At 44.4% G+C, this 22,579-nt stretch overlaps 1 protein-coding gene across 1 annotated transcript in view; it reads left to right on the top strand.

Annotated features, from left to right (window-relative positions):
• Positions 1 to 9,873: 9,873 nt before the first annotated feature.
• ARHGEF11 (Rho guanine nucleotide exchange factor 11) overlaps positions 9,874 to 22,579 on the top strand; it is an 83,577-nt gene continuing 70,871 nt past the window's right edge. The window contains exon 1 of the mRNA XM_081112351.1: positions 9,874 to 11,111. Within this exon, the coding sequence (XP_080968477.1) occupies positions 11,080 to 11,111 (32 nt within the window). The 5' untranslated portion in view covers positions 9,874 to 11,079. The remainder of the gene's footprint in view (positions 11,112 to 22,579) is intronic.

The raw sequence follows: 22,579 nt of genomic DNA, 5'->3' as shown, positions 1-22,579 counted from the left end.
AGGCCCCTTCTCCAGGAAGTGCCTTGAGATCCTCAGAAGTCACGAGGGGGCACATTTCTGGGGGTAATATCTCAGGGACACGGAGAGGGGAGACAAAGAACTGAGAGCACTACAGTCAGATTTGCTGGTGACTGCACCATGGGAAAAATAACTCTCTGGAGGGCTGAAGAGTTAAACCACTGACTTCTCCTTCCCGTCCCACTGGCCCCTGTTTCTCCTCCATAAGCCCTGTACCTCTTCATCTTCCTGAGAAGTGTCTGCCCGTGCATTGTTCTTTGGTTCTGTCTTTCCCCCAGCACCTGACATAGCACCTGTAACATAGAGGCAGTATTGTTGACAGCTAAGCACAGACTCTGAGGCCAGACGGCCTGGATTGCCAGCTCCGTGACCCTAAGCAAGTTACCGGATCTCTGGGCCTGTTTCCCACCTGAAAATGGGGCTAATAATAACTACCTCCAAAGGTTGCTGAGATGAGCCAATGATTAATACTCGGTTTGCTTAGAACAGTATTTACGTAGGAAGCACTATATACGTATGTTTTGGGTATTATACAGGCACAACTCAGAGACATTGCAGGTTCAATTCCAGAACATTGCACTAAAGTGAATCCTATATAATAAAACCCTAATATGCAAATAGACCAGTCGAATGACTGGTCGCTATGACGCGCACTAACCACCAGGGGCAAGATGCTCAATGCAGGAAGCTGGGCTCAGCCAGAAGCCGGGCTCACAGTTGGCGAGCGCAGCGGCGGTGGCGGGGGGCCTCTCTCCTACCTCCGCTGCAGGCAGGTGGTAAGGAGTGAGGGATCCCGGACTGCGGGAGCCCCGGACTGTGAGAGGACACAGGCTGGGCTGAGGGAGCCCCCCTCCAGTGCACAAATTTCGTGCACTGGGTTTTCTGTATAACAATAAAGTGAGTCACATTAATTTTTTGGTTTCCCAGTGCACATAAAAATTTACGTTTATACGATACTGTACTCTACTGTAGTCTACGTGTGCAATATAGCATTATGTCTAAAAAAGCAATGTACACCCCTGGCTGTGTTTGCTCAGTGGTTACAAGTATCGGCCTGTGAACTGGACCAAAGGTTGCACGTTTCATTCCTGGTCAGGAGCACGTAGCTCAGTTGCAGGTTTCCTAGCCCCGGTGGCACATGTGAGAGGCAACCAATCAATGTGGCTCCACTCTCTCTAGAAGTGGATGGAGCGAATAGCCTTGCGTGAGGATTTAAAAAATAAATTAAGAAAATTAAAAGGCCATGTACGTACCTTAATTTAAAAATATTTTATGGCTTAAAAATGGTAACCATCATCCGAGCCTTTAGCACGTCATGATCTTTTGGCTGGTGGAGGATTTTGCCCTGAATTTGTAAAAAAATAACAATTAAAAACGCAGTATGGAGAAGAATGGCAGCATCAGAGATCTCCTCGGCGTCTTCCCCGAAGCATCAACAAGTTAATCAACTATAACTCAACAAAGGATCTCCTGCTCCACAGAGAAGCACACCTGAGAGATCTGCCCCATGGAAGCACCCAAAAATGGGCAACTGGGAATAAATGGGGGGGTAAGACGGGAGGAGGGCCCAGATGGCCACGGACGCAGCCCTGGAAAAGAGGAAGCCGGTGGCAGCAGGCGCCTCTGTGGGCCGGGAGAAACAGAGTTGCAGTGGGCTCTCCAGCATTGCGAATGGTGCCAACAGCTGCTGAACACAGAACCGGGGTTCTGCCGTGGCTGTCCACTGTTGGGCAGTTGTGTTTCAGACAAAGAAATGGAGCCACAGAGCCCTGCCGCCCCTTGGAGAGCCCACTGAGGCTCTCTTCCAGTTGCCTTTGGTGTTGGGTCAAGGAGTACATTATCTGGAAACAAAGAACTATCGCAGTAGAATCACTGCTTTCCCTCCGTGGTTGATGCCCAGCTGGGGCACACTGGGAGCACCCCCTGGAGGTCCCGGGGTCGCCATTATGGTGAGGGCAAAACAAATCCCATCCCAAAGCAGCTGTACTGCCTGACAGAAGCTGAGGAGGGCAGCTTTGGCAGGTCACAGAGTAAAAATCTTGTGGTTCAGTGCCACCTACTGGAAAATAGTAGAAAGACCTTTTCACAGAAAGCTGGAGAAAGGTCAGTAATAGAACAGATGCCGAGACAAAGGAGACCAGCAAATACCATGAATATTCCACGATAATGAGGAAACTCAGAAAAAAAAATGAAAGACCTCCAGAAAGCAAGCTGGGGCACATGGAAACATGTGATATATATATATGACAGAGAGTTCAAGATTGCAGTTCTGAAAATACTCAATGAGACGTGAGAAAATATAGACAGGCAGGTCAATGTACTCAGAAAACAAATTAATGAACAAAGTGAGTACTTTAACAATGAGATTGAGACTTTTTAAAAGAACCAATCAGAAATCCTGGAAAGGAAGCATGCAATTAAGGAGATTAGGAGCAAACTACTGAGTATAGGTAACAGAGCCGACCAGATGGAGGAAAGGATTAGTGACATCAAAGACAGGAATCTAGGAAAGACACAGAAGGAAAAAGAGAGAGACCAGAACATTAAAAAAAACAAAAAAACAGAGAGAGCTCTATGAGAACTACCTGACTTCATTAGAAAAAGCAATATAAGAATTATAGGCATACCAGCAGAAGAAGGGAGGGAGAAAGGCATGGAGAGCCTATTCAAACAAATAGTGGGTGAGAACTTCTCAAACCCATGAAAAGAACTAGGTCCTCAATTCCAAGAAGCAAACCGAACACCCAGATGCCTCAATCCAAAGAGGCCCTCTCCAAAGCACACTGTATTAAAACTGTCAAAAATTAATGACAAAGAAAAAATTCTCAACGCAGCCAAGGAAAAGAAGGAAGTGACCTACAAAGGAAAACCCATCAGAATGTCAACCTACTTCTTGGCAGAAACTCTACACAAGCCAGAAGAGAGTGGAAGCAAATATTCAAATGACTGAAAGTGAGAAATTACCAGCCAAGAATAATATACCCAGCAACATTATTCTTTAACTATGAAGGAGATAAAAAGACTTTCCCAGAGATACAAAAGCTGAGTGATTTTTATCAACAGAAAACCTCCACGCAGGAAATACTCAAGGGAGTTATTCTACCCGAAAGAGCATAAGGTCACAACACTACGAGGAAGCTCACCAAAAACAGACAGCATAAACAGGGATGATTTGTGATGACAAAAACACAAAAGGGGAGGAGGTAAATGCCTGAACTGGGAAATGAGGATGGAGATCAGATGTACTCAAAAGAAAAAAAATACTACTGTATACATGCAACTTTAATTTTCAAAAACCTAAAAGTAACCACACCAAAAAACCCCCCCAAATTACGAAACCTAGCTTTAAAAATGAGGAAGCAGAGGGGGGAAAGTATGAAATACCACAAAACAAAAACAACAGACAGAAACACAAAGGAAAAGAACCAATGGATGCACAGAGCTATCAGAAAACAAAAGATAAAATGGCTATAGGAAATCCTTGAACATCAATAATTACTCTAAATGTAAATTTGACTGAATTCACCAATAACGAGGCACAGAATAGCAGAGTGGTTCAAAAAACAAAATCTAACCATATGCTGCCTCCAGGAGACACATCTAAGCTGCAAAGACAAAGATAGGTTCAAAGTGAAAGGGTGGAAAATGAATCTCCAAGCAAATAGCACCCACAGAAAAGCAGGCGTAGTCATACTTATACCTGACGAAATAGAATTCAAGATAAAAAAGGTAACAAGAGACAAAAATGAACATTTTTTAAAAATATATTTTATTTGATTTTTTACAGAGAGGAAGGGAGAGGGATAGAGAGAGTCAGAAACATCGATGAGAGAGAAACATCGATCAGCTGCCTCCTGCACACTCCCCACTGGGTATATGCCTGCAACCGAGGTACATGCCCTTGACTGGAATCGAACCTGGGACCCCTGAGTCCGCAGGCCGACGCTCTATCTACTGAGCCAAACTGGTTGGGGCCAAAAATGAACATTTTATAATGATAAAAGTGATACTACATTAAGAAGACATAACACTTCTTCTTTTTTTTTTTTTTTTATAAAGACAGCTTTAGCATTGTGTTTTTCTTTTTTTAAAAAATATATTTTATTGATTTTTTACAGAGAGGAAGGGAGAGAGATAGAGAGTTAGAAACATCGATCAGCTGCCTCCTGCACATCTCCCACTGGGGATATGCCTGCAACCCAGGTACATGCCCTTGACGGGAATCGAACCTGGGACCTTTCAATCCGCAGGCCAACGCTCTATCCACTGAGCCAAACCGGTTTCGGCAACACTTCTTAATATATATGCACCTAATCAGGGAACAGCATGGTACTGCCTGGCTGGTGTGGCCCAGTGGTTGAACGTCAATGATTGTGTTTTAGCCTATCTCTCCCTCTAATTCTGTTAGTAGTTGCTTTATATATTTCGGTGTTTCTCTCTCTCTATCCTTCTCCCTTTCTCTCTATCTAAAAGCAATAAAAGCATATTAAAAAAACAAAGAAACAATATCAACAGGCACAGCAGCACACTGAGAACGTCAGGTGGAGAGGAAACCGCCGGACGGAGAGCACCCAGAGTGACCGGGAGGAGTGGGGTCCTGCGGCCGGCCTGACCACTGTCCCATTGCGGGCCTCGCGGGCGCAGGCCTGGACTGCTGGACTCCTGACATTTAACAGCGGCTTCTCTATCCAGTAGCTTGTTTTTCTTTTCAGAAATAATCACGTTTCAAAAACACATATAAAGCAAAGGGAAGAATATTTAATCACTGAACATAAATAAAGACTGAATATTTTGTTATATATCCTCCCAGTGTTTCATATACATTAAATGTTTTTATCAAAAGTGAAATTCTCTACCCACTATTTGTGACCAGCTTATTTTATAACGTTCTTTTCCCAGGTCATTAAATAATTGCATCAGAAAAAAACAAACAAACAAAGAAACAAAAAACAGCATGGGATTGGCAGAAAAACAGACATACATTGGAACAGAACTGAGAGCCCAGATACAAAAACATATGTATATGGGCAGATTCTTTTCAACTAAGGAACCAGAAACACACAATGGAGTAAAGAAAGGCTCTTCAATAAATGATGCTGGGAAAACTGGAAAGCCACATGCAAAAGAATGAAACTGGATTTGTCCCCATGTACAAAAATTAACTCAAAATGGATTCAAAGACCTAAATATAAGATCTGAAACAATAAATTACATAGAAGAAAGCATAGGTACTAAACGTTTGGACCTTGGTCATAGAGAACATTGTATGAACTTGACCTCAAAGGCAAGGAAAGTAAAGGCAAAAATAAATGAATGGGACTATATCAAACTAAAAAGCTTCTGCACAGCAAAAGAAACCAACAACAAAACAAAGAGGCAGCCGACCAAATGGGAGATGATGTTTGCAAACAATAGCTCAGACAAAGGTTTAATATCCAAAATATACAGAGAACTCATAAAACTCAACATCAAACAAACAATCCAATTGAAAAATGGGCAGAGGATTTGAACAGACACCTCTCCCAAGAAGACATACTAACAGCCAACAGATATATGAAAGGATTTTCAACCTCACTAGCAATTAGGGAAATGCAAATAAAAACTATAATGAGAAACCACCTCACACCTGCTAGAATAGCTATTACCAACAAGACAAGTAATAACCGGTGTTGGAGAGGTTGTGGAGGAAAGGGAACCCTCATTCACTGCTGGTGGGAATGTAGATTGGGACATCGACTATGAAAAATGGTCTGGAGATGCCTAAAAAAATTAAGAATAGAGTTACCATATGACCCAGCAATCCCTCTTCTAGGTATGTACTGAAAAACTAAAAAACATGTGTTTGCAAACATATATGCATCCCTATGTTCATTTCAGCATTGTTCACAGTGGCCAAGACATGGAGACAACAGAGGTGACCTTCAATAGAGGATTGGATTAAGATGTGGTACATAGCCCTAGCTGGTTTGGCGCAGTGGATAGAGCGTCGGCCTGTGGACTGAAGGATCCTGGGTTTGATTGGTTAGATCCCCAATGGGTGGTGTGTAGGAGGCAGCCGATCAATGATCCTATTTCATCATTGATGTTCCTATTGCTCTCTTCCTCTCCCTTCCTCTCTGAAATTATATATATATATATATATATATATATATATATATATATATACACACACACACACATATATGTGTGTGTGTGTGTGTGTATGGTACATATAAACAATGGAATACTACTCAGCCATAAGAAAAGATGAAATACTGCCATTTGTGACAACATGGATGGACCTTGAGAATAACAGCTAAGTGAAATAAGTCAGGCAGAAAAATCTAAGAATCCTATGTGGGATATAAAACTGAAACACATGGACACAAACAGCAGTGTGGTGGTTGCCAAAGGGAAGAGGGTAGAGCAGTGGTCCTCAACCTTCTGGCCCTTTAAATACAGTTCCTCATGTAGTGACCCAACCATAAAATTATTTTCGTTGCTACTTCATAACTGTCATGTTGCTACTGTTGTGAATCATAATGTAAATATCTGATATGCAGGATGGTCTTAGGCGACCCCTGTGAAAGGGTCGTTCGACCGCCAAAGGGGTCGCGACCCACAGGTTGAGAACCGCTGGGGTAGAGGGTTGGGGATGATGGGGCCTAATGTATGGTGATGGAAAATGATTTGACTTTGGGTGGTGGGCACACAGTGCAATATACAAATCTTGTAACATAGAAATCCATATGATCCTATTAATCAATGTCAACCCAATAAATTTAGATAAAAAATAATTTAAAAAATTAGCCCTCACCAGTTTGGCTCAATGGATAGAGTGTCAGCCTGCGCCTGAAGAGTCACGGGTTCGATTCCGGTCAAGGGCACATGCCTGGGTTGCGGACTCGATCCCTCATAGGGGGCATGCAGGAGGTAGCCGATCAATGATTCTTTCTGTCATCATTGATATTTTTATCTCTCTCTCCCTCTCTCTCTGAAATAAATAAAAATATATTTAAAAATGCAGTATCTGCGAAAAACAATAAATCAGGGTGCAATAAAACAAAATATGCCTGTACTTCATATTAAAATTTTATTGGGAACCCAACAGGTTGACTGAATAAAATATTCTGAGTGACAATAAAATAATGTCTGTAACACAGGCTTAATATCGTTATTACAGCTACCTAGAAGCATTCTGGAGAAATCTAAATCAGCTAAAAAAATAAACCACAAAGCGTTCTCAGCCTTAGGACTAAACGATAATTAAGCAAGCTTTTCCACGTCATTTTTCCAGTTGATAAAAGTTAAAGAAGGTGAAGGATCTCCAAGAAACGGGCACTATTCATCCTATGGTGACTTTATTTTGCCAGGCCTATCCCCTAACTGCATGCCAGAAGGAGAATAACTAAATAACAGCAACCTGAAGTCCATTTTTCTATAAAATACATGTGTTTGGGGCTGGGGATATTTACCCATGAATGAGAAGCTGCTTCTCTAGAATCCACAATGTGAACCATTCCCGTACCCCGCTGCTGTCCCTCAGCTATTTGGTTAAATAATCAGCTTCTAGAATCTGTCTCGGCAAATAAAAGTTAACCATACCCGTTTTTTCTTTTGCTTCTCACTCTTAAAAATGAGGAGGTATGAACTCTATCAATTAATAGATTTCATGCAAATCACCTAAAATTCTTCTTTGCCATTGTTTCCTGAGTGTGAATGAACTTACCATAACAACTCATGACCATAAGGACTAATGTCCTACCACAGGATGTTGGGCAGAGAAAAGGATTTATTTATGAAGAATTCTGTGGAAAAAAGTTGAAAGGACTATGTCAATTCAAAATCACTTCTTAACATTTATACTGGTTTTCCTACCCAGCACTATAGTTTACAGAGGCCAGGCTCTATCTTAATTAATCCTTAGGTAACAAAGCTAGGAAAGCATACAGTCCAAAACAAATTCACTCAGTCCATTGGACTCCTTGTCTAGTGCTCTTTCCATGGACCAATTTCTACTTTGTAGGAATTTCGGGCACAATATAATCTCCTTTCCCCCTTAACTTGAGATTTGCAATTTGCTTACATAGCCAGCTATCCTGCTAAAGCCACCCCATCCCCATAGGCTTCCAAGTGGAGTGTACAAAGAAATGCACTGATGTTCATGAGGAAAGTATTTAAGAATGCATTTACAATTGTATTTAACTATAGTAAAAACGGTTATTTAAGCTTTATTAACACTAATTTTTAACATACAGACTGGCCTACCACTTTTACTGGGTCACTACTTTAGAAGCCATCTGTCTCATGCAATATGTGAGATTTTCCCAGGAACCAGTGGAAATGCCATGCACAGATATTCCTTTTCTGCATAATGCTTGTTCATCCACTGGACAAAATTAAGCCTATTCATTGCTACAAACTTTACAGTTCTTAGTAAAGACAGGGAGAATGACCATGAAAAAATCTTTGTTCTACAGAAACTCATTGGTTATCTCCTGGGGAAAGGCCTCAAAAGAGATATTGAGCATAGAGGAGATACACGTTTTTATTTTACAACGTTCTATGATTAGAAATGGCTGGCAAGAGTTTCCTATCTACCACTTACTTTCAAAAACAAACAACAAAAATCTATGTAATCTGTGCCTTAAAGTGAAGATGACAGTCTATGAATGAGAAAGTCATTGCTTTTCTTTTTACTGAAGAATAGTTTATTGATTTTGAGAGAGAGAAAGGGAGAAGAGAGAAACATGGATAAGAGAGCGTCAGGTCGGTAGGCTGCCTCCCGCAGGCCCCACCAAATCAACCAAGTGAAGGTCCCTTTCCCCAAAGTCGCTGGGTGTTAGAAGTGGGGAGGGCCCCCAAATGGGAGGAAGCCGTCAAAGAGCTCCTGACTCCCAGGAAGGGGGCCCGAGACAAATTTTAAAAATACATATTTTTTTATTTATTTCAGAGAGGAAGAGAGTGGGAGAGAAACATCAATGATGAGAGAGAATCACTGATCCGCTGCCTCCTGCACGCCCCCTACTGGGGACCGAGCCCACAACCCCGGGCATGTGCCCTTGACCGGAATCCAACCCCGGACCCTTCAGTCCGCAGGATGACGCTCTATCCACTGAGCCAAACCGGCTAGGGCCGCACACATTTTTGAAAAATAGGATGAAACTAGAGGTGGAGACAGGGTGATCCTGGTGAAGGCGAGGCAAGACCTGGAACGTGGGGAGGGGGCCTGGCAGCCGGCGGGAGCGGGGCGAAGGCCGGGTCTTGGGCGCAGGGCTTACAGTAACGGGGCGGGGGGGCCGCAGCCGGGAGAAGGCGGCGGCGCGCGGCGGAGTCGGAGCCGGGGTCGCCGGCGGGGGGGCGGGGCGGACCCGGCGAAGCGTCGGACGCCGTGAAACCCGGGACCAGCTAGGCCGCGCCGAGGGCAGGGCCGGCGACGGTGGGGCCGCGGAGGGGCGGTGCGGGGTCGCGGGGGCAGAGAGCGCAGGGAGCCCGGCGGAGGGGCCGGCCCGGCGGCGGCGGGCGGGCGGGCGGGCGGGTGGTAGCCGCGGCCGCAGGACCCCACGAAGGGAGAGCGGGCGGCGGGCCGCGCCGGGTCCGGCCGCGGCGCCAGGGGAAAGGCCGGCCGCCTCGCCGCGCGGAGGAGGAGCCTGCGGCCCCGCCCCCGCCGGAGCGAGGGAAGGAGAAAGGCTCGCGGGGAAGGAGGGCGCGGAGGGGGCGGCCGGCTGGGCCTGCGCCGAGCCCGAGGGGAAGGGGCCCGGAAGGAGGCGAGCGCAGCCGCGACGCCGGGAGCCGGGCGCCCACCCGAGCCGCCTGCCGCCGCCTTCCCGGCCGGAGCCCGAGCTGGAGGCGCGGCCGCCCAGGCCAGAGCGCGGCGGTCGGGCGCGGGGCGAGCGGTGCCGGTGCTGCGCGTCGGCGCCGGGCAGGCGTAGAGGCCGGGAGGGGAGCCGGCGGCCGGCTTCTCCCGAGGCTGGTGCGGAGGGACGTCCCTCCCGAACGCAAATCCACAACCACCGTCCGGAGCCCGCAGCGTCCGGGCGCCGCGGTTGAGGCCGGGAGAGAGGGCGCGCAGGGCGGACGGGAGGAAGCGACGTCTGTTTCATGGAGGCGGAGGCAACAGAAAAGACCGGAGCCTGGATGCGGGCGAGCGGAGCCGCAGAACTCACGCCGGGCATGTCTTTCGGGAAAAGGCCGAACCTCGGCTGGGTCTGAGCATCAGGGGGAAAAGCCTGCGAGTTTAGAGGAAAAAGAAAAGCAGAGGAGGTTTTCTCTGGTTTGTGGTTATTGCTGCCATTGGAAAGGTAAAAAAAAAAAGCATTGCATTTCAGGTTTGGGTTTTTTTAAATTTTTTTTTTTTCTGGTGCGATTGGCTCACTTAAGAATTTCAGAACCTTTCGTGTAAAAGGTTTTTTTTTTTGTTTTGTTTTTAAGGAAATTCTTAATTTTGATTCCAGGGTTATACTGGACTTGGAAGGAGTGCTTTTGTTTACATACTATTGTATGGTTTAATTTTTTTTTTCTTTTTTGCTGTGCAAATCAGCTGGAAGATATTTTTTTTCCAAGTGCCAATTCGGATTTATTCATCGCCCCCCTCTTTTCTCAAATGGATCTGTTGTCGTTTTAAGCACTGAAGAACGGAGAAATTTTTTCCCCCTTGAAGCTTGAAGCTCTTACCAACAGAAGGACCGCTGGGAAAACTGGATTAAAAGGATGGTTTTTATCTGTATTTTGTAGTAAGACTGTTATTTTGAGGGCTTATTCTTTGTGTTTCGTTTTTTAGCCTATAGCGCTAACCTTTTAGAGATTTGGGGTTGAGTTTTTGGTTTCTAAGGTCATAGTTTTTCCTTTTTTTTCTTTTTTTCAAGACGGGGGAGGGGAAAAGGGGACTAAGAAAGCAGACCATATTAACTGGTAAAGGAGAATGGAGCTTCAGTTACTAGGGTCCTGAGAGCTGGAGAAAAAGAATCCAATCTTCAAGTTGGGAGGCCCTTCCTCTCATCTTTCTTAAACATTGCAAGGATTCAATCCTGATCAAGACATCAATCCTACAAGACTCTGAAACCGTGGAGACGCCGAGAAACCATGAGTGTAAGGTTACCCCAGAGTATAGACAGGTAGGTTTGCCAATATTCAACACTTAAGGAAAGACGGGGAGGGAGGGTGTTGCATTTTGGTAAAAGGTTGCAAAAGCAGGGCCTGGGCGGACTGTGGGAATGGTGGGGTAGGCGCATGCATTGATCTCTGGGGACTGTCTGGGCATGTGTGTTTATCTTCCCTGTTGTGTATCCATATTTGAAACATCTCCTGATTCAGTGTGTTGTTTTTTTATACAAGCAATAGACAGTGAGGCCAGGAGTGGGGAGGAGGGGCAAATGCCTCCAGCCAACTTTGGCTTTTGCCAAGCTGGAGGCCCAATTTGAGTCCTTAACTTGCCAGCCTAGAGGGTAGGGAATGGGGGAAAGCCTGGGTTAAGGGTATGTGAATTTGAAAGGGTGGTTTGGGACTGGCTTTAGGTGTTGGAGCTGCTGGGGGAAAGGGCCCCCACGGGACTGGTTGTTGTGGAATGGTGGGGTTTGGTGATGGGGTGGATCCCATTTTCTAGAATGGGGAGGATGTTCGTGGTCTGAATGATGGGACAGAAACACCCTTTGCACCCCAACAGGGCTGGATTTTTTTTTTTTTTTAACGTAGCTAATAACGGCTCCCAAATGAATAGGTCACATTAGAATTTTTTCCTCTCCAAGGTTAGGGTTTAACTTGAGACCTGCCAACTGGCTAATGCTCTAGATTTAATCTTCCAAGGCATTTTTAATAAGCTTGACTGCAAAATGGGCCTTCCCTCTGCCTAGAGCCGGAAGGAGTTGTTTTGGGACTCAAGGCCTGATGGGCAAATAGATATGCACTGGCCCTTAGAGTCTGAGCACAGGATGCCCCTCCCCCATCCCCAGAGCCTGTCCAGCCTCCCCATTATTGGTCACAATACAGTTTACAACTTTGTAAGGTGTCTGTCTTTTCCCACAACCTACCCCCCAACCCCCTCACCCCCCTTAACCTTTCTCCTTGAGAATCTTGAGAGAGGATTGTTTTGTGGGTACTGTACATTCATCCTAACAGGATGGAGGACTAAACAAGCAAATGGAAGGCCTGGGCCTAGAAAAAATATGAAAGAGATAGGGAAGACTGTTTGCAAGGGAGTAATTGCTTCCTTCATGTCCAGTTGATTCATAATTCATGCTAATAATATTTGTGTGGTTTTTTGTTGTTGTTTTTTTGTGGGTTTTTTTGCTAAGGGATGTGTCCTAAAGTGCATATAGTTTTTCTCCCCACAACAGTAACCCCTATTGCCTCAGAGTCCTGTTTAGATTAGTTCATAGTCCTCAGACAGAGGACTGACTTTGCAGTGAAAAGGAAAAGGCAGATAGTCACAAAGAACAGAAAGTGTATGTCTGAACCTCCATCCTTTACCTTTTATTTTATTTTTTTAAATATGTTTTTATTGATGTTAGAGAGAGAGAAAGAGAAAGGGAGAATGAGAGTGAGAGAGGGAGGGAAACAATGACCTCACATGTCCCTGACCAGGGATTGAACCCACAACTTGGGTATGTGCCCTGATCAGGAATCCAACCAGCGACCTTTCGGTGCGCTAGGCAACGCTCAACCAACTGAGCCACACTCCATAGTTTGACTCTTATTAAGGGAGAACAGGCATGTCAAGGCAAGGAGTTGAGATGGTTTACATGCTGCCCTTTTCACCCTCTTGGAATTTGCATTTTTGAGATGCGGATGGTGGATGATTTGTCCGAATTCAGGGATATGAGAAGATGGAAACTTGCGCGTTGAGGGAATACAAGGAGGCGTTGAGGGTTCCTGGGCTGATGAGAGATGCTCCTCTGGGAGCTAGCTGTGTATCCTAACTGTCACCTCCGGGTTTGCAGAGCACAGTACACTTTCCTAAGAGCTCTCATAGGAACAGATCTCATCGGAGCCTCACAGGATTGCTGTGAGGCAGATAAAGCAGCGGTTATTACTCCCATTTTACAGAGGTCATTGAGGCCCATAGAGGATACCCGGCTTGCCCAGTGCCATCTTGCCTGACTCGTAGCAGAATCTGGACTCAAAGGCAGATCTTCTGATTCTGAATCCATGGCTCTTTTCATGGCCCCCCTCTGTCTAAATAGTTTTGTCTACAGTGGGGCACTGTTTCATTCTCTTTTTGGCAGTGGGGTAAGATGCTCTTCATCATTCCTTTGAACTTTTTAACAGTGTTGGGGGCTCACACCTGTAATTTCTATGGTTAAAGCCCCATTTTCTCCTGTGGCATCATGCAGCTTTGTAGAGTGAGAGTGCTCCTCTCATCTACTCTGACCCCGATTCCCTTCCCCATTAGAGGATCAGTTCTGGGCCTTTGCCCTCTTCAAGTTATCTCCGGTTGCTTTGGATCTTATCCCTTTTGCTATAGACTCATGTTGGACTTTCTGACATTCCAGGTTCACGACCCTGTGGATTTTAAATCACAATCTGCAGGAAAGCATGTACCTGTGGGTTCTTTCTTGATCCCCTCCCTTCATTTCGGAACTGTAGGAGACTGAGCGCCCCTTGGACTTTCATGACCCCCATTACTAGGGATGCTTATTTGATGGTTGATTTTGCTGTGTTGGATACTTCCATTTGCTATCATTTTGTAGCATATGCTGACCCTTTCCCGTCCCCTCTTTTCCCTGGGAAAATAAAATGAATGAATAAAGACTTATTTGTGCTGGAAAAATAAATAAGTAAATAATTCACAATCTTATCCTGGAGGGATTGATTGGAAGTAAATGCCCCTGCTTATGGAGTTAAGTGTTCTCTCTTAGTTTACCACTTTGCTGTGTAGAGAGTGTGGCATAAGGTGCTTTAAGAGTGATTTAGAAAATTAAAGTATGCAGTTATTGCTCACAAAGAGCATGCAATCTAATTGGGGAGCTAGGAAAGGTCTAAGACTATTGAAAACCACTTAAAAGCAACATTAGGCTACAAGCTCCATAAAAGACTGTGTTTGGTTTGCTCAGGTAGATCCTGCGTGCCTAGCTTAGCACCTTGTATGGGGTAAGTGTTCAGTGAATATTGACAAATGAATGTTGTTAGAATGGATGAACATGTCAGCAAGTATAAATTCTTCAATTTCGGACTTTTCATCCATGTATTAATTTCAGATGTAGTTAAAGTCAATTAGAGAAGACTCTCCAGGTGATGTATATTTTCTAGGAGGTCAGCAGCATGATGGAGGATGATGTCCGTGGAGAGATACTGTGGCTCAAAGTAAAGAGGGCTTTGGAATATTTATTTGACAGAGTCTTTAACCCCTTCCAGGGGAGTGATTCCTGGGTTCAAAGAAACATGGAGTATTTGCGATTAACCTTTTAGTGTTAATCAGTTGTTACTGGAAAATGGGTTACTAAAGCATACCTGTTCTTGTTCCTTTCAGATTTTGTCCATGAACAGCTTATTGCCCATTAGTATATATTCTTCTCTGGTGTTTCTAAAAATGTGCTTGATATGGCAAGCAGAGGTAATGACACTGAATTATTTTGACAGGAATTCCTAAGTGCTCATTGGTCATTATATACTGTCATCTATATCCACTTGCCTCATTTTCCAGGGCAAATGTTTTGAGATGGCCAGATGGGTTAAAATTTGCACCCATAAAACAGCTTTTCTCTGTGCAGAGTTAGTTAGCTCATGTGAGGGCCAAAACAGAGAAGTACTAGATTTAAGCCAAGAGTTCTTCATTTGAGCCTGGCATTCCCCTTAACTGTGTGCCCTTGGGCAAGTCACATACTGCCTCTAGCTTCCTCATGTAAAGCAATAGCTCATTCATATGAAATGCTTTCCAGTTCACAAACATAGTGTGTCATTTGAGGATTATAACATTTATTGCATCTCTCTCACGGGGCTGCTGAAAGGAGCAAATCAAATAAGATAATATATTTCAAATGGCGTTCTAAATCGTAAAACTGTATATAAATTTTAGATGGTAAACACGTGGATTTGATTTAGCTTCATGCACTACTTTCTGAAGTAGCCCAAAACAAATTAAGAGTAACTGAAAGAGCTTTCCCATTGTTTTGAAGAATTTAACCAGAGTGAACAGGGTTTTTTGTTGCAGAAGTGCATGAAGTTAGAAAGAAGGAATGCTTTTGCAATGGTAAGGGTTGGGTGATAATACTAGAAGAATATGAGAGGAGGTTATTGAATCTCCTTCCCAGGAATTTCGATGGAGGCTTCAGCTATCTTGGCTCCTTTAGATGGGGATAGGAAAGATTCGTTTTGTGATCTCTGAATGTTCCTTGTTTTAGAAGCATATGACTTTTCCTAATTCAATAAATCCAGACCAGCAACAGGGATCTGAGATTGAATGCAACCTTTCTCTAGTCTATAGCCTTTTTTCTAAAAGAGGCTAAATTTCATAGAGGGTGTGTGGAGGAGGGAGAAAGAGAAGGCAGAAGAGGGAGGGGAATGGTAGGTAGGCCTTTCCTAGGAAAGAGCCTCAGGCTGAGGGGAAGGTTTGTAGCTGGGGCTGAAGAGATGGCTTATCTGAGCAGGGGGTGGGGAGTGGTTCCTGGAATGCTTCAGGTTCTTCTTATTGAGCCCTAGAACCAAGAAAGCACCATTCTCCTGAGTTTCTACCTGGTTTAGAAGGTTGGCTTCCCAGAACAGTGACAGGTATCCAGAGCTGCAAACAGTAAGTTCCCTGAAATGCTGAGTCCTCTCCAAAATGTGCTCTTGTCCTATCTGGGGATGAGATAAAAGATGGCAGGGGATTTGCAGATGAAGCATTTGGCAATTAATATCCATTATGAGCAGGAGCAAGCTAAGCTTAACTTTAGATACTCAAAAGCATTTCTGAAAGAGCACCCTTAGAGTAACATTTATCTTTAATGCTCTTAAGTACTATCAGTCTCTGTCTTCCCATTTAGAATAGACAAAAAAATATGAAAAGTTAGCCCTAGCTTGTTTGGCTCAGTGGATAGAGTGTTGGCCTGGGGACTGAGGGGTTCTGGGTTCGTTTCCGGTCAGAGGCGCATGCCCAGTTTGGTTGGACAACAAATATTTATCAAATAGCTCCATGCTCAGCTCAGTTCTTGGTGTTCTGGGAAATAATTTGTAAGAATGTGGAGCTTGCATTCTTGTTGGGAAGTGTTAACAAAACAATAAAAAGGTAGTACATAATTGCTGACTCTTGATGTATACCAAAAGGGTGTATTTAGAGAAGAATAGAAGGTTGGTGTTCATGAGAACAGCCAGGGAGAGTCGTCAGAAATTATTTAGGTGGAAGAAATTGAGGAGGGCATTTCAGACAACGGAACAACATAAGCAAAGGTTCTGGGGCAGAACCAAATACGGAGTATCTCTAGGTCAGCGGTTCTCAACCTGTGGGTCGCGACCCCTTCACAGGGGTCGCCTAAGACCATCGGAAAACATATATAATTACATATTGTTTTTGTGATTAATCACTGTGCTTTAACTATGTTCAATTTGTAACAATGAAATTGGGGGTCACCACAACATTGGGAACTGTATTAAAGGGTCGCAGCATTAGGAAGGTTGAGAACCACTGCTCTAGATGGTCTTTGTTGAGCAGAGAGAAATTATGTCAAGGTATGGGAGTGGATAAAGCTATTCACTGGATCTGGTAGGAAAAAGGGAGCCAGTTAGGTTTATGTAATATATGGTGATAAAAATCATGTTTAAAGAGAGAATTTTGATGTTATGTGAAGAGAGCTTGGGGCCAAGAGGGCCAGCGAGGAGTTTTTGCAGCAAGCTTAGCAAAGGATAATGTGGGGGAAAAGAAGAGGGGCAGGATTTGAAAGGCAATTTGGAAGGAAAATCATCAAGGTGTGTTAAGGCTGAATCAAATTTGATTCCCAAGTTGAGACTGACTGATGAGAGAAGGGTAGTGCTATTGCTAGAGAGAATAAGACCATCATTAAAAAGTCACTTTGTCTCCCATGGTACCCAGCAATTCACTGAATGTAGCATATCAAATGGTACTTAACTTGCCAAGACCCTTAGGTTAGGCTATGTCTACCAGATAGTTTTAGAGTTCTTCACTGCAGCCTTTTAAAGAGAGGGAGAGAAGGGGAGTGAGTCCTGGGATATCCCTTAGGGATTTGAATCGATTTGAGGAGATTAACATATATTTGATGGATTCTGATTAATCATTCCTCGATTTCACATAGCAGATCAAACTCCAGGGTTGAAGGAATATCTATGCAGAAACCATTATAGTGGCATAATTTTTTATTTATTGATTGATTTTAGAGAGAGAAAAAGAGGAAGTTGGGGGGGGGAGAGAAACTTTGATTTGTTGTTCCACTTGTGTATGAATTCATTTATTGATTCTTGGATATGACCTGACCAAGGATCTCATTCTAACCTGATGCTCTAACCAACTGAGCTACCCAGCCAGGGACCCTAGTGGCATAATTGTAAAGAGTTGAGGACCGTTGAGTGAGATCTTTGTGTGAGCTCCAGCTCAGCCACTGACTAACTGTGTGATCAGAATGATTTGTGTAAAAACGTTTAGTGAATTTGATAGTGCCAAACATATGGTGAGTGTTGTTAAGGCATTTAGTTTGACAAGGACTCCAGATTGGCCTGAACTCTCCTCAGCTGTGTTTGCGTGCTCAGGCCTATGCTGATTCTAAACTAAGGACTGAAAGGCATGGCTCTGGTGACAGCTAGCACACAGAGTAGTTAAAGTCAGGTGCATAAGTTCTCATCCGCAAGTAATGCTTTGTTAGAAACCCACAGTGTCTTTCCTTCTCAGCCCAGCCTCCGTGGCCTGGGATTCATGATTTCTTCCTTCAGTTCAGCCCACATCTCACTAATTCTAGGTCTGATGACTGCACCTGCCGCTCTCCTTCAGGTAGACTAGCCAGCTTCCGGGGCCCACTTCATTCTTTTCACACCCTTACATGAGTGTTCTCTCTCTCCCCCAACTCTTTGGCTCTTATTTCCTTCAAGGAAACCTTTTTTGGTCATTACCATTAAACTCTGTATATTTTATTAGTCAGCATTTCTTTGGCACATACATATAGCTATTCAACTCTTCTCTTTTTTTGTTTGTGTAAAATAATTTATGTAAAAGTTCTAATAGAATGTCTAGCATGTGGTGAACTATTATAAGTAAATGTTGGTGCTCTTCCATTCTTTGTATGTGTTATGTTGGTAATTATATCTTGTTACTCAGGGTTCAGAAGTGATGTCTCTTCGCTTTTCTGGATTGCCTTCTAGTGCGCTGTTTAATTCTCTTTATACGTGGTATATTTCTACTGGCTGTTTCCGGACTTGAACTCGAGCTCATTTTTGACATTTCAAATTCCCTCCATGCCTCTAGCCAAGGGATTGCAAGAAAGCAACTCTAAACATCGCTGCCAGGAACTGAGATCAAGAATCCCCCTTGTTCTTCCTGGGTGCTAGGTCTCTGGGCACTTGGTATTTCTTCTAGGGACAGAGCAGCCTTGTTGGGGTTGCTTCTCTTCAGCGTCTCAGGGCTGAGGGTATTTCCCCATTGGCAGCCTGGTTTCCTGACTGCTTTTCCCTGCAGGAGTCTGAGGGGCAGAGGGCCCACCCTGTTATTGTCCTGCCTGCCCCAGGCTGGCCCCATTTATTTCCCTCAGAAGTTTCCCTCTCAGAGACTGCTGCTGCAGAGAAAGGCCGCTGTTGTTCTGCCTGAGGTGCTAGAGAGAGTGTAGTAAATAGCTTTGTGAATGGGACCTTTTATGAGGCTAGAACCACAGACCCTTTTCTCCTCAGAGCCCTAAGGAAAGGGGCAAAAAACCACTAGGGTTTCCATGCCTTCACAGGAACAGGTCTGGGCTTTAGGGATATTCACGTTATCCATCATATAAGAAGATTGGTCCATTTAACAAATCCTCACTGGGTGTTGCCTTTTAGGGCACTGCATTCCATGGGAATAAGTTGTGTTCCCTGCCCTCAAGGAGAGTGTGGTTTGTGAGGGAGATAAATGAGCAGGAGTTGTGTGATCTCACCCCAGATTCTCTTCTGTGAAGCATGTGAGAGCAGCGTTAAAGGAGGTTTCCTGGAGGAGAGGACCTTTGGTGGAGGCCTAAAAATGACAGCCAGGCTTGAGCGGGAAAGTCCAGGCAGAGGAAACAGCACATCCAGAAGAAGGAAGACAAGAAAGGACATGGTGTGTGTGTGTGGCGGGGGTGGGGTGGAGAGAGGGAAATTTAAAGTAGCTTTGATCAGATGGCAAGATCATAGAACAGTTAATTAAATGAAACTGAGGAACAGGTAGGAGCTGGGGCCATGGGGCATGTAATCCCCCATGTTAGGGTTTGGACTTTATCCTGAGGGCAGTGGAGGACCATTGCAAGACTTGAAGTAGGAGGTGACACGATCAGATGCGCCTTTAAGAATACAAGGTCTCCCTGGCCGTAGTGTGGATGGTTAGCTTGAAAGAATGACAGAATAAAGAGAGGGGAAATGCATTAGGAGACCATCTTAGTCAACTGGGCAGAAAGTGAAGTTGACCTCTACTAGGGAAGTGACATTGTAGATGGTGAAAAATGAAGGATTAGAGATTGAGTAGTTACGTTATGTGGAGGTAGGTCGTGAGGAGAATGTGGGTCAAGGATGACATCCTTATTCTTGGCTTGGGCTACTCATGAAGAAGGGAACTCTAAAGGAAGAGTAAGGGGTAGGTCAGCATGCCTTTGGACATGTTGAGTTTGAAGTGCTGTGGGAGAGCCAAAGGAAGATGTTCAGCAGGCAGCTGCATACCTAGGTCTGGAGGTAGGAGAGTGTTCTGGATAGAGAATCACATTTGTGGGTTATCACCATCTCGACAGAGTAGTGGACGCATGAGACTGTCCAGGGAAAGTGTGGGGAGTGAGAAGAGTGCCTTGGACAGAACCCCGAGGGGCACTGATTTGAAGGTAAGGCAAAAGGGGGTGGGGGGACGGCAGGAGGAGCCAGGGCAGAGTGGAATCTCAGAAATGAAAGGAGGGAAGGTCAGCAACGTCATGCTCCCAAGTTGGGAAGGATGGGAAGGATAGAGAAATGCCTGGACTTAGTAGCAAGGAGGATGTAATGGCCTCCAGGTGAAAGGGTGAAGAGGGGCAGGAGCCAGTTTGCGGTGGGTTGAAAAGGGGAAATGGTGATAACAGTCTAGTCAGTTCTTTTGTGGAGTTTGGTGAGAAAGAAGAGGAGGAAAAATAGCTCCTGGTCCCTGTCAGTAAGACTTTTAGTTTATCTTTTCAAGGTAGAGCTAGGTTCCCTTAAATCAAAGGTTCTAGTCTTTAGTACACATTAGAATTAGCTGGAGAGCTTGTTAAAATACAAATTGCTGTTCCCCACCCCCAAAATTTCTTACTAAATTTGGGTTGGGGTTGGGGCCTGAGAATTTGCATATTTGACAGTGTCCCAGGTGATCCATCCTTGGAGAGCCACGGTCTTACCACATCTGTGCTCTTTATTAGCTTTTCTTACCGTCTTATAACAGAACTTTTTCTTGGTTGTGGATTTCTTCAGTGGATTGTAAACATGTTGGGGGCAAAGGCTGGTCATTCTGTAACCTTGACACCTAACCTGGTGCCTACCATACAGTGACAGTCCACGAATACTGGTTACATAAGTTGAATTGAAACAGGTAAGCTAAACTAAAGAGGATTTCTGGACCCTACATCTGTGAAACCTTGTTTAGCCCTTTCTTTCAATCACTGGCATAGATGCAAATAAATCCTATCTACTAGAGATCTTCAGGGATAGGTGGGTTTATAGGATTTTTTGTCATTTCAAAGTAAACTAACCCCCCCCCCAAAAGGTTAGAAAGTAATCTTTTTTTTTTCTTAAATATATTTTATTGATTTTCCACAGAGAAAGAGAGAGAGATAGAGAGTCAGAAACATCGATGAGAGAGAAACATCGATCAGCTGCCTCCTGCACATCTCCCACTGGGGATGTGCCCGCAACCCAGGTACATGCCCTTGACCGGAATCGAACCCGGGACCCTTCAGTCCGCAGGCCAGCGCCCTATCCACTGAGCCAAACCGGTTTCGGCAGAAAGTAATCTTATAGAAATGTCAAATTTTATAGCAAATGTCAAAATCAAATATACATAATTTTAGTAATTCAGTTTTGGATTGAGAGAATAAATTTCCTAATACAGTTCCCCAAACTGTTCCTAGGTTCTGAATTTTCCATGTCATTGATTCCTTTTAGAATAGTAATAGGATTCTTAAAACTTGGTTCCTGTATCAAAGAGGACATCTCTAGAACATATGTCTGTAGAGTGGTCAATCTATCCTTGCAGCAGCGCACACTACCAATAGCTTCTCTGCTCAAGGGATAGGAATAGGGATCCCAAGCTGTTCTGGAATTACTATTCTTGGGGCCCTTGTCACTCGCCTTGAAATGGGGTTCAGGGACCACACTACCAAGGTTTCCAAAAGTGTTCTGACCTTAGTCTCACCCTTTTCTACTTTTCTTTTTACCCTGTGAATCAGGGGGTTACTTCTCATAATTTCTAGAAAACTCCCTAGATCAGTGATGGCGAACCTATGACACGCGAATTCATTTTTTTGGTTGATTTTTCTTTGTTAAATGGCATTTAAATATATAAAATAAATATCAAAAATATAAGTCTTTGTTTTACTATGGTTGCAAATATCAACAAATTTCTATATGTGACACGGCACCAGAGTTAAGTTAGGGTTTTTCAAAATGCTGACACGCCGAGCTCACAAGATTCGCCATCACTGCCCTAGATCCTCCAGACCAGTGGTCGGCAAACCGCGGCTTGCGAGCCACATGCGGCTCTTTGGCCCCTTGAGTGTGGCTCTTCCACAAAATACCACGTGCGGGCGTGCATGTACAGTGTGATTGAAACTTCATGGCCCATGCGCAGAAGTCGGTATTTTGTGGAAGAGCCACACTCAAGGGGCCAAAGAGCCGCATGTGGCTCGCGAGCCGCAGTTTGCCGACCACTGCTCCAGACCAGTGGCAGGAGTCTGAGGCATAGGTGTGGGTCAGTGGATAATGGTAGGTGCAGAACAGGGCCTGTGTCAGAGGGTTTCAGGCCTTAGGATCATTTAACACGTTAAGCGCCCAGCCTGATAGCGTCAGTCACCGGTGACTGATGACTGGGCAGAAACCCAGAAGAAACCCTAGTTCTCTTAGCTGTGCCTAGCCTAAGGCTAATAGCTCAGCTTCTACTTTAGCTCAGGCCTTTCACTAATCCTGAACTTGAGGCCTGGCAGTTTGAGAAAGGATTAGGCAAGGCATAGGGGAGAGACCACTCCCTTATTAAGATCCTATTTCCCATTTGTTGGTGTGGGGTATGGGAAATTTTTATTCATTCAACTTATTAATTAAATACATACTAAACGTTAGGCAATGTTCTAGGCACCGGGGATAGTTAGAACTTCATCTGTTTAAGGAAGACAGATAACTATGTAACAACTACTTCTCATTATTATTATTGTTATTAATAATGAGTTATGATCTAAAGTATAAAAGAGTTTAGTAGAATCGGTGTTTACAACTGTGAGAGAGGCTAGAGGGGATATGTGACAGG

Source organism: Myotis nattereri (assembly GCF_964212035.1).
Source record: "Myotis nattereri genome assembly, chromosome: 18".
NCBI lineage: Eukaryota > Metazoa > Chordata > Mammalia > Chiroptera > Vespertilionidae > Myotis > Myotis nattereri.
The sequence above is the reverse complement of the archived record's forward strand: the minus strand, read 5'-3'. Positions and strand labels throughout refer to the sequence as shown.